General features: G+C 42.7%; 1 protein-coding gene across 2 annotated transcripts in view; it reads left to right on the plus strand.

Moving 5' to 3' along the window:
* The first annotated feature begins 4,496 nt into the window (after positions 1-4,496).
* The window catches only part of ccdc50a (coiled-coil domain containing 50a), an 18,406-nt gene continuing 10,185 nt past the window's right edge, over positions 4,497-12,717 (plus strand). The window contains exons 1-5 of one of the 2 annotated variants that reach the window (XM_005746753.1): positions 4,497-4,836; positions 7,480-7,542; positions 9,745-9,874; positions 11,823-11,913; positions 12,359-12,449. In XM_005746753.1, the coding sequence (XP_005746810.1) occupies positions 4,782-4,836; positions 7,480-7,542; positions 9,745-9,874; positions 11,823-11,913; positions 12,359-12,449 (430 nt within the window). In that variant the 5' untranslated portion in view covers positions 4,497-4,781. Of the gene's footprint in view, positions 4,837-7,479; positions 7,543-9,744; positions 9,875-10,279; positions 11,914-12,358; positions 12,450-12,717 lie in introns of those variants that run through there. The other variant, XM_013914283.1, reaches the window with a different exon arrangement.

Here is a 12,717-nt window from a genome sequence, read left to right on the forward strand (position 1 = left end):
AGAGAGAGAGAGCGAGAGAGAGAGACAGAGAGAGAGGAACAAGAGCAGGTGAGTCACATGTTAGTTTAATGGTTTTTTACCAGAAGTATCACTGTATCACAGGTCCTCGTGTATCTCGTACCTCGTGTTTCTTTTTAGGTTTGTTATTTTTCAAATTCTATATTTATTAAGTTTTGCAGCCTGTTTGCACAACAAGGATAAATAATTATATAAACGTTTCTAAATCTAAATATTGGACTTTGGTAGAATTAAAAATAAGTGTAGTGCAGGTCTATGATGATTTTTAGTGCTGCTATCATCTAGTTCTGGTTCTGTTTTGGTTAAGTCCTCAGTAGTCCTGATTTTGAACTGTTGTAGTCCTGTTTTAATTCCGGATCAGTTCTGGGTCTGGTTGAATTGGGGTTTAGTCCCTGTGTCTTGATGCAGCCCCGACTTTGTTCTGCCTTACTGCTTAATTAAAAAACTAGTTTAAGGTGTCCTGCAGATGTGATATATATATTTCCCTATATGAAGTCTTTTTTTTTTTTTAACAAAACTCAGAACACAGCCTATTAATCTTTCAGTCATATCTGACCCCCCATGATGAACTGAAACTCAGTTCATCGTGTGCCGTATGATTAATGCCTTTTCACTGCAGCGCTGTTTGGACTGTGCTTGTGACTCGCCTCCGAACAACCCAGTCAAATGTGCAACATAAAGCCCGCCACTGCCCACCATCCACTTCCTGTTCGCACAGTTTAAACTAGCTGACAAATGTGCATCACATCAGTAGAATAAATATATAATTAGAAATGATTTAGTCTTCAGTAGTTTTAACAACGCCTTTTTCTATTTCCCCCTTTGATGCTAAATTAATCCTAAAATCAATTCTAAACACTGAAACTTTTAAAGAAAAAAAGAAAACAAGAAGTACAGATTCACATTATGATTTTATTTACACAGTAAAATTAACAGCGGTGCATTTCTATAAGCAGTGATGAGGCGATAGAACTTGTGTGAAAAACAAACAAGCATGTAATTCCCAATTCTACCACAGGAGGGCGACAGAAACACACGTGTCATGCAAAGAAAACTCTCAGGTAAAGTAATGTGTAATGTTTCGTCATATGTGACCCTCAAGTATTTCCAGAGAGCGGCTGATTATTTACAGATTCTAGATGTAAAGCCACGGTGAAACGAAACCTTTATTAATGAAACAACTATGTTACATCTCTATATTGCTGGGATAAATACAGTGTGATTATACTACTGCTAGTCTGAGTTTTAAGGCTATGTTGGGCTTTGCAGCAAGATTTCACAGTGGTTATCCTCCTCTTGCATCCGTCTCAAACGCAGTACTTCCAGAAGCAGGCTACAGGCAAAAAGACAGCATTTTGTACAATGAGCTCATATTAAGTATATTTATAGTGTAATGATTGTAAATGTTAGAGCTTACGTTCTCCGCGTTTCCTTGTTATGGATTTGCCTTCTACCATATTAGCTGTAATCTTCCTCTCCAGCTCCAGGTCCTCCCTCAGCACTCTCAGCTAGAAATACAGATCAAAGTGATTATAACACATCGAGAGAGGTTTTCCAATGTTTTTGTGAATTACTGTAACAACTTTTGAGAATGTGAAACAAAAAATGAGTGCGCCATTTATACACGAGCAGCTTGTTCACATTATAATAACATCGAAATCACATTTTATTAGTGCCAGTTAAAATAAGCCTTACCTCCTCGATCTCAGCTAATTTATTAGCCAGCTCAACACCTGCAGAAAGGAGACCCAGTTAACCAAAGCAGAAATGTACCTGTGCATGTTATCACAGGCATTTGTTTGTAGGTCTCACCCAGAGGATCATCCTTTTCCACTGGGACCAAGCTTTTGCGCAGTAATAGTGCCAGAATCTTGCTCTGGGAATCTGTGTCTTCTTTCTGACTGAAAGCAGGGTTTCCTGGATGTACCAAAGCAAACACACAGTGACTTATATGCTTATTATCTCTCAATATGTTGAAATTTGATAAAACTGCAGTGATAGACAAAGCATTTAATTAGCAGTTGCATGCATTTGGCATTCTAATTCAAATAAAATGTGCTGTTTTGCACACTCACCTGGATTAAATATGCTCCGCCCATCTACATTGAGCAGTAGAAACAAACTCAGGAGTCCTAAACAGTAGCTCACGGCTGTAACCCTGTCCATGGCATTCAATCTAATGTTTCAAGCGGATTTCGCACTGTGAGCACTCCTTCGAGCAAGGCTAGATGTCCACTTGCTTAAAACCATCCCGTCAATATATTTATACTTCTCCGAGCTGGGAGGAGGGGCCTGTCGGCCCCTTGATTACTAAATTCACTTCTCGTCACTGTGGACTTCGTCACTGAGCCACCTTCTCACGGGGCCCGTGAATCGTCTGAATGAAATACAGCGATCTGACGCGGACGTGCGGCCCAGAAACCCTACATCACTCTGACATGGGTAAATCAAAAAGAGAGGATGCTATTAATCAACCTGTTGGTTGTGAACCAGGATCAGATGTTCTTGGCACTCGCAAGTCTTTTTCTTTTACTTTAATTGCTTCCTAAAATAGGTACGCAGGAGTGGGTTGGCCTAGGGAAAGAGTGGCAAGTAAATTGATTCGGTCCTTAAGTGCACCATAACCAGAGACGGGCTCTTCAATCTTGGCTTCAGGACTGCTTTGGAGGTGAAGAAGCATCCATCACTGAGGCAACACCAAACATCCCACACCTCCCATTTTACCGTATCCTATTCTATGAATCAAGGAAATCACATTTCATACGTCAGCCAGAGGAGCGCACACAGCGTTTGTGCAGGCTAAGGGAAATGAACTGCTTGAACCTGCTAAATTTGGCTGTTATTGTAAGAGTCCTTTGAAATGAGACTTGCACACAGGGGGTTTCCACAAGCTCGCTCCTTTAGCCAATCATCTTCTAAATACACAAACACGAAAGCTAAAGAATCAGGAAAGACTGTGCTGAGGGGATCTTCAGGGTCTGTAAATGAAAACCAAATGTACCGATAAAGAACTGAAACTAGGCTACTGAGTCTGCAGGAGGCCGTCACTGTTCACACCAACTAAATATCATTTGGATGCACTTAAAGACCTTACGATGCATTCGTAACTCTGTAACAGCATAACCCAAGCAGTTTAAGCACTCCTCAGAGCCCCACAGCCTCCAGTCCAGCTTCTGTTCTATTTCATCTTTAACATCAGAGGTCAGGCCTTTGTTGACCTCATTGTATTTCACTGAAAAACTAAACAGTAAAACTGCTTTGCTTAAGCATCACTTAAGGAAGCCGTCTGTGCACGCGACCACAAACAATCCCATTGATTTATCTGCAAATGGACCGCTACCATCGACTTATTTTAGGGATGTTATCTCAATTGGAAGCGGTTGTGGTAGAGCTGAACACCAGAGGGAGCAATTAGATTATCATAATCAAAAGAGCAGCTGCAGTGAGCGTGTATTTTATAAAAGGCATGACGCGTGTAAATGCGGATCCATTCACTCAGTCTGCCTCGACGGTTCCCACACATGAATCGTTGCTCGCGTGGACCGTAGTGATGACCCACGGTTGCTTCGTGGTGAAGACTTTCCGAAGCTGCACATGCAGCACACGTCTACAGCAGCTGAACCTCGAGAAGAGGGCTGCGTCAATTCAAAGCCTCTCGTAAGTCAGCCGCAAGTAGTTAGAAACCAACCGGAAGTGTGCTCACTCACTTTTCAGCTTAAAGCAGACGTTAATAGCAGCAGTGCCATCTTATGTCCCTGAATTTATAAACGGAGCAGTTGTATCATATGCTGCTGACTTGTAATGATCACTATGAAAATATACACTTAAAACTGCAGCACTTTCGTGTACTAATCATGCCAAGTTTAGAAAATCCACAATTATTACTAGCTTATTTTGGTGATGTATTTCAGCTATTTATAATGTAAGGGTTTAAATTCAAATAGTCTCATTTTCCGAAACATAAGTGTATTCTTAGACAATTTTTTACCTCAATGGAGAGCTTCGTTAAACGTTTCTTTTAGTTTAATAATATATTCAATAAATGTTTGGGAAGCTGGCTGATAAAGGTACATTTCAAAAAACCTAAAGTATAAAGCTAAATCTAAATGTTGGCTTTTGCACAGTCAAAGGTTAAAGTTATACTTGCTGGGCTAAGTTCGTAAGCATGTAGGTCTGGTCTGGTGTAGTCAGTAGCATGGTTCAGTTGTATTTCTTTATTTATTGTGTCACGAATATATAAATATTTTTAATTAATATTTATAAATAAATAAGGGAACTCTTGAACAATCTTCACTTTGATTTTCTTTTCTTTTTATTCGAGTGTGTGTGAGAGTCGCCTTGAGGCGACTGTTGTTGTGATTTGGCGCTATATAAATAAAATTGAATTGAATTAAATTGAATTGATTTATTTTTCCTGCACAAGTCTTGCGAACGCTGGTATTTTATTCTGAAAAATCTAGACAGGAAATATCCTCTTACTCCGTTGGCCGGGTGTAGGAGGGAGGGAGGGACGCTAGCAATCTGACAGGCAGCTAGCTACAGCAGAGTAACAGCCTGGCAATTACAGCGGCGACGTATCAGGAGAGGGTGGTTACCGAAACTAATCAAAGGGTCGTCCAGCACCTGAACCATCAATCGGGTTTATGATTAAAGGCGATCAATCAGGCTGCCGTTAACCTTCGGAAAAAACGCTGAAGTGTAATTCACCGTCAACGGGTTTTTTTCTTTTCTTTTTCTTGTTTTTACTTATTATCCGTGACAACATGGCTGAATGTAACGTTAGCATCGACCAGAATAAACTACCTGGAGTGAAAGAGGGTAATGTCCACATAACATGTTTCCTGGAAAAATATAAAGCAAGCTAGCTCTTAAACAGCCAGCCTGTTACGTTAGGATAACTCTAGCGAGGCTAATGTTAACCGAGTAAACGCAGGTGTTTATTTGTTTGTCTCATGCACTACGGCTAATGTGGCTCTTAGCACACGCTGCTAGTGGATGCTAACACACTTACTGGTCTTTTCAGGCTGGAGTTAGATGGTCAGTCTGGGTGCAGGTGTCATCCAGGCAGGTTTACAGTGGGAAACACAGTTTTATGTGTTGTGTACATGTTGACACAGTGAGAGCCGTCTCATATTAAACACAGTGCTGGGCTGGTGAAATGTGCTGTGTTTACATGACTTGTAACTTTGTCACCTGAGTTGTTTTCCTGTTTTAAGGTATGTGGTCCAGCCAGAGTTTTGAACACAAGCTCTGTTTGAGTTTTGTTTGTTGTTTTGTCCCCGGTCTCATATTCTCTGGTGCCATTTCCTCCTGCTTCTTATGACTGTTCAGAATATGAATCCCACGAGCTCTTTGCCACATAGACACCCAGAACTAGGTCTGCTATTGTTTGTGGATTTGAAAAGCAGAATGGAAACGGGGGTGTTTATATGGAAAAGCATTATGGATGGGATGCTTTGCTGGTGGGAAGCACCTGTTAGTGTGAAGCAGCTGCTGGGCAGGATGTTTGTTATTCTGGTCAGAGAGAGAAGAATCCTGCACTGCTTGTCTAGTCTGCATTGGGAAGGGTTGGACTCTACAAAACTGCTGGAAAAGTTAGAAAACAGTAAAAACAACGAGGTGCAGAAATGAACTTGAAATATTTACTTATATTTAGATGTTCTTGTGGTTTATTAAACGCAGAAGTGTCCATCTATTTGCATAGTGCACACATGTTAGACCTATTTTCTATTTCAGGTCCTGAAGTGAATGATGGTGTGAAAACCTAAACCGTGAGTGCAGCTGTAACCCGTCTTTCACTTGTGCTGAATTCTTCTGAAGTCTGTTTAAAAGCAACTGTTAAAGTACTGTTGACGTATAAAGCAGCAGCAGCAGCCACGATACAGTGTCTTTGCTATAAAGATTAAGCATATGGTTGAGAAAATGCTCGGTGGAGGTGTCATCCTCCTTCAAAGCATCTGTCATTAGCCATCGTGCACAACGAGGCAGTCTGGATGATTTATCAAGTGTGTTTGCCTAATGGTGGTCGATTCCCTCCCAGCGATCTCTACAGTCACAGGCAGTTACTGGTTATTAATATTTCATGTGGATGAAGTAATCTTTGGACTGTAAGCTTAACAGGGGTGAGGAGACAGTGTGAGCTCCACAAACTGATCGACACTGGTGAATATGTATGATGCCAGATTGCTTTTGCTTTGTTGAAGCGATCTGGTGCCAGCTCCACACTTCTGAAGGCTTTTTGTTTGATGAAGCCATGACAGAATATTCTGTTTATATGATGCTATGGTACTGTTGCTAAGTAGGGGGAGTTAAGCTACGCTGACAGAACTTTTAAGTCCACATTCATGTTTAGCTGAGGTTGTGAGAAAGGCCTAAAACCGCCTCCTTAGTTCTTCTTAACAGGAAACCGTCTGCTGTTAAAGATCTGGAGCAAACGTGAAGAGACACGAGCTGTGTGTGTCGTTGAGAAGGATCAGGTGGATGTGTCGGGATGACGTTTGGTGCTGGGGGGTTTCGGAGGAAAAAATCCCCACCTACTCCATCAGCCGAAACCGTTGTTTTCAGGATGAATCTTTTGGCAGCACCAGTGATACCGAAACCAAGCCTGGAAAGTTTGCTCTCGGGTTATCTGTAGATATGGAAAATGAGCAGTTCATATTTTTTTCTTTAAGAAAACATTTTTATTCTCTTCCTACAGAGCTGAGATTGTGGCTGGTGGACTTTTAGTCTTTGGCCAGGCCTGAAAACGACAGGAAAAAAGTCCTGCGTCATAAAAACTCAGCTTAGATAGAAAATTCAGGTTAATCTTACTTTACTTACTGTAGCTTATTCGGCTATACACAAACACGTTTCGTTTTACTGCCTTTGGGATGTGTTTTCTGCTAAATGAGCAACTAAATGTTGCCTTTTGAATTGCACTTTAGGGCAGCAACAAAACGTTTTCTCACTTCTCACCTTAAAATAACTTGTCAAGATAAAAAACCCTGAGCGCTTTTTTAGTCTGAGTGCTTCCTCTTTCACTTTCAGTTCATCTCAGATCCAAAAACAAATTCCAGAAGGTCGGACAGGATCTAAAATCACTTTGTGTAGCTAAGAATGATGTGCTCATTGTGCAGCAAAGCACTCTGCTCAGCTTATCAGATTAAAAACAGTTTTAGGAGTAGTTTCTCAGTATCGTGACACATTTGATTCCCTGTTGGTGGAATCCTGACACTTTGCCTTCCGTCATGACTTTAAATTCATTTTTATTGATAAGCACATGAGGGAAGATGTGCCAGATGTTAAACGCGGGAAACCGTGAGAAGTCTGATTCAAATTGAAGTCTCTGCTTCCTCAAGCTTGTGTTTAACTGGGAGCATAGCTCTGTGTTTGAATACATGGGGCTGTTTGAATGATTGTAACGTTTGCTACACTTTCCAGCACTCGTTTTTAAATGAAGCCCGTTTTTCTTCCTTTCTTTAGTGTGCCGAGACTTTGCCGTGCTGGAGGACCACTCCCTGGCCTATAACCTCCAGGAACAAGAAAGTAAGCATCTACACATTAGTCATGTTTGGGGTTTTTCTTCATCCTAAGGCAGTGGTTCTCATTCATTCTCACATTCAGCTTGACTCTTGATAAAATGAGTTTTTACTCCTGAGGAGTGTCACGGGTAAAACAAGCGTTTGACAAACAGTGCTGCCTTCTCCCTCCTTCAGACGTTTGCTTTCCCTGACTGTGTTCAGGCAGACGAAAGTGTGGCTGCGTTATTCACGTGACAGAAATCCAAGTTTATACAGAGATGTCTGTATGTGGAGAGTCTGTTTAAACACTTGGTGCCATTTATTATTGCACTGTTTTCTGCATTGGGCTTTTTCTGTAACTGCAGATTGTTTCTTTCCTAAATCATTTGGTATCACTTTGCTAAAAATCAAGCTTTGAATTATGTTTTATTTGTAGCAGTAAAAGCATGCATGCAGCCCACAATGCTCCACTTTGCTTTTTGCAGGGCAGAGCGCGGCGTCAGTGGCTGCAGTCTGATTAAGCCCGTATAAACCCTGGTACACAATTAGTCGAGCCATGTTGCGGGACGCCACAAAGCTCTGCATCAGAGCAGTGAGGTGGCTTTTTTGTGTGCAGCAGCTGTAGCACAGAAAGCTCTGATTGTAGAGCTGAACACACTGCATCTGTGTCTCCTTTTACGCTAGCTGGTACTTTAATGTGAGCACATATGCAAGTAATTAGAGTCATTATAGAGGGCTCCGTTCCCTCGCATCAAGATAAGTTGTTGAAATCTCACATCAACATCTTTTTCAGGTTCTTTCCGTGCATCAGAGACGGGCTGCTGCTGTATTATTATCGAGTCTGGTGAACCTCTGCACTAAGTTTAGAGTGTGAACCGAGAGAACGCGCTGCTGTAGAGGACACTAGTTTGTCTTTCCGTTTCCTCCATTGTAAAACCATATAAAGGTAAATTATGCCACGAGCTCTGCTAAATAAGAGGAAGGCAGATGTCATCCAGCCATACTCTCAGTGCAGATTAGCTGTAATGAATGTGATTGTGCCCTTTTAAAGCTGTAGGGATCTACCACCAAGGCTCATTTCCATTTGCTCCTTTGTTGCCACAGTAACTGATCAGGTTTGTGTTGGCAGAGTGTTCTTTCAACTTTGACCCTGGAAGTCAAAAGGGAGGATGCCATTTAATATATTTCAGTAGTTCTCTAAATATGCAGTGCCCCCCCCTTGTTTTGTTTTTTTCATGGATCACATCAGCAGATGGCGTCCAAAAGAAGATTTTAAGCACATTGAGTTTGTGTTCATGTGCAGATACAGCTGGCTTTTGTTCCCATTCAAAATGTTGAGCATGCAGAACTGCAAAGTGTCCAAATGTCACATGGAAACATTTCTGCAAGGCCGTGTCAGCACTTGGCATCTTCCGTTTCTGTGTTTGCTTCTTTTCACCGTGCAGATTTCCACTCGTGTCTGTTCTCACAGCTCAGCGTTGTTTCTTTTCCTGAAAGGCCCGAGGCCTCTTCAGAGGATGTGTTTTATGAACGGATTTCACAATGTCCATTTTGTTTCCTTGAAAGATGAATCCAGATTGCTGTTGACACGGCAAACATGGCAGTGGATAAATGTCCTTCATTTTACGGTGTGACTTCAGTTATACCTTCAGACTGTTTTTTTTTTTTTCATGGGCTGTCAGCACGTGAAAAATTAATCCCAGCGTCATTCAAGAGAACCCCCCCAAAAATCGATGTCAGTCCCTCGACTCTTTATCATGATGGCACAGCTGTGACATGGTTTCCTGTTTCCATCCCACCGATCACAAACACAGACCTTATGGAGCTCCTCGCGTACAAATTGCCAAATGTAATTTTGTCCCGGATCAATAACAAAGTGAACAGAACTGAGTGAGTGAGTGATGCGCTGCTTACAAAGTGCTAGAAGTGCGTCAGCAAGCAGGATTTCTCATCTGTTATGGTCGACTGCATGCCGTCACACAACCTTGGAACGACGCCTCAGCCGCCAACATTCATTCCTCAGCGACTGAGAGCGCAGTCTGTTGAATAGCAGAGGCTGAAACGGCCGCGGCGTTTCTCTTGTCCTCAGCCGATCAGCTAAAGAGTAGTTGGTGCTCCTCAGACGCTGACGTGTAGACGTGCAAATAACCTTTGCTGTTCAACATTTGTTATCTCACTGATAGTCAAGCCTGTGTGTGTGTGTGTGTCTCTGTGTGTGTGTCAACAGTTGAGAGCCACTTGGCCTCCAATGTCTATAAGAGCCGTCTGGTGCAGAACGACCTGCAGGTGGCCAAGAAGCTCCAAGAGGAGGAGGATGAGAGGGCCAAGATCAAGACTCAGAAAGAGAACGTTGCCATGTAGGTGTCCCTCACACGTCAGCCTCATACACACCTGTTAAATGTAAGAAGAGCAGGAATTACTGGAGATGTGGCTGATGGCTCAGATAAAGTCCAAATCAATAATGCCATGGAGCACATTTATTCATTGAGCTAATGAAAAGTCATACTAGAGTCAGCAGTTGCATAAAAGCATGCGCCTGGTTATAGTTGTGCATATGAGCAACATTTGTCCAAGTAGAAAAATAAGGATCTGCTGGTTGGATGTTTGGTTTTTGAAATGAAGCACTCGATGCACCTCGAGGACTTTTAAAGCCATCAGATTACTCAGCAGTACTCGCTGTGAGTGTTATTAGTTACTTTGATGATGGCATCTGTTTCCAATTAGTCTAATCTCATGTAATTACTCCCAAACCCCGTCCTCAGACAGATTTGTGCTTCAGCAGCGAGGTCAGCCAGCGCAGCGCTCTAGGTGACTCCTGGTGAGTGATTGTTCAGAGTAGGTTTAACACTGTTATTGTTATAAATGAGAAGATCCTGTCATTCAGTATGCTTTCAATCTTGTTTTTGCCAAGGAGCAATCATGAGGTTTGGAGCTGGTTCTGCTGACCAGCTGGTTTTCAGATTATTTAAGAGCAGATGTTGCTGAGCCATGCGTCAATTAGGCGTAGGATGTAACAGACTTCCTAACAGGTCTGTGCTAAAGACATGTTATATCTGTGTTAGGAGACTCAAGCTAACCTACAAAATGCTTTCAGTCTTTATCCTGCTTTAGAAACATGCAGAAACAAACGGCATAAGCAGATCTTCTTCAGTTGTTATGGAGTCTGTGTGGTGTCTTTGTCACCGCTGATGTATAATTATATTCCCCGAGGGGTTTGGGTTGCTTCCAACTGCATGTCCAAAGCAATGCAGCGTGTACACTTACTAACCACAGTGGCCTGATGCAGAAACATAAATCTGGCTCCGCTGAACATAGCAGAGAGCTCTGTTGTCTCTGTTTCAGCCCAAAGCAGCAGTTGCATCCCAAGTGTGCAAAAAGGCACTTGGAGTCTTTCTGTGCTCTGCAGTTTTAATCAACATAAAAGCGCTGACTCGCAGAACCCACTTATTTTAAACACACATAAACATGCAGGGCTCGAGTAGAGGGATTGCACTCCCTGGGTGCCAGATGCCTCACCGACGCATGCAGGCCGGTGCTGCCGGTCTTGTTCCAAGCTCACCGTCTATCCCACACTCGCCACTTAGACACCGGACTAAACAGCATCACTTCTTTCTCAGCACGTACTGTTTCAAGACGCTCAGGTGCAGCAGTTTGTTTACATGTGCCACTTTAATTCATCCTAAGCCGTTAACCACTCGGGTCAAATCCAGGTACGGTGTGGGTTGTATAAGCTCCTCCTTCTGTTAGTAAGATTTCACACTCAGGTGCGTCTGCACACACTGTAAGGATTTTCACACACCAGCCCTGCAGGCAGATGGTGTTTTTGACTAAATCGTGCAGCTTCAAAGATGAGCGTGAGCCAAGGCGCTAGTGAGATCAACCCTGCAGTGAGCTAAGATGGTCAGCCTGCGGTGCGCTGACCATCATTCACAACGTGCTGGATGACTTCAAAGCTGAGGGTGCGGGTGTTGACTCCCCTTATGAAACAGAATTACTGAAAACTGTAAGTGACAAAAAAGTGCATCATTTTCACAGTGTTGAAGTCAGTGAGGCTTTTAAACCTTTATATACACAACAATCTAACGTGTGTAGTACCAGAGCCGGTTTCAGCACCACTGTGTGAGTTTGTCGTCAGAATAATTGAGACTTGAAAAGTGTAATAAGGCTTATTTAACAAATGTGTCAGTGTAAATATGCATCTTTAAGTAAAGCTGTGAATTTAAAAATGTCCTTCCATTACATCCCTGCTGTAACATTTTCCCGCTTCTTCTCTTCGTACATGCTTACAACACATGTGAACCCCAGCGAGCGGCAAGATAACGAGATCGCCCAGGAGATTCAGGAGGAACTGGTCCGACAGGCAGAGCGACAGCGACAGCAAGAAGAGAAAGATGCGGTAGGAAGTGGACCTGAGGGCAGTGCTGCTGGTTTCTACCCCTCAGTTGTTTCTAGTCTTCCTGTTTTGGGCGGGTCATTCTTTTCCAATCATTGCGCCTTTGTTTCCACTTTTATTTTATTTTATTTTATTTTTTTAAGTAATTGGGACCTTTTTTTTTCTTTTTTTTTAAACATTACAATGACATTGTTGATAAATGGGAAAGCTGAGAAATCCTAGATTCTGTTTCCCAATCAGCAACACTGTTTGTGTTAGATTAGTCAGAGTGAGCTAACTTGGGTCAGATCGCCTCCTATGTGCTCCATAAGGTGTACGAAGCATGTGCTAGTTGGCCTGAGAAGCCAGCTACTGTACGTGCACCCAAAGAAATATGACCTTTGTCTAAGTGGGACATTTCTATATTGATGCGGGACGACGTGCTTACTGTTGCGTTGTTTTGTTGCAGGCCATCGCTCGTAAGCTGCAGGAGAAGGAGATGAAAGAGGACAGGAGGAGACATAAGCAGCTGGAAACGCGCTTTGATGAAGATCATGGAGGTGAGGAGAGCACCGCTGACTTATGTAAATGCCTCATTTATGTTGACTTATGGCTGTCGGAGCAAAGCTAGTTTTCTATCTGTAAAACGGCTGACCGTTGTATGAGCGGCCCTTTGGCGACAGTGGGAAGGAAAAACTCCCTTTGAACAGGAAGAAACCTCCGGCAGAACCAGGCTCAGGGAGGGGCGGGGCCATCTGCTGTGATTGGTTGGGGTGAGAAAAGGAAGACAGGATAAAGACATGCTGTGGAAGAGAGACAGAGGTTAAT

The sequence above is a fragment of the Pundamilia nyererei genome, unplaced genomic scaffold (assembly GCF_000239375.1).
Source record: "Pundamilia nyererei isolate P.nyererei 1_Seehausen unplaced genomic scaffold, PunNye1.0 scaffold00183, whole genome shotgun sequence".
Lineage (NCBI taxonomy): Eukaryota > Metazoa > Chordata > Actinopteri > Cichliformes > Cichlidae > Pundamilia > Pundamilia nyererei.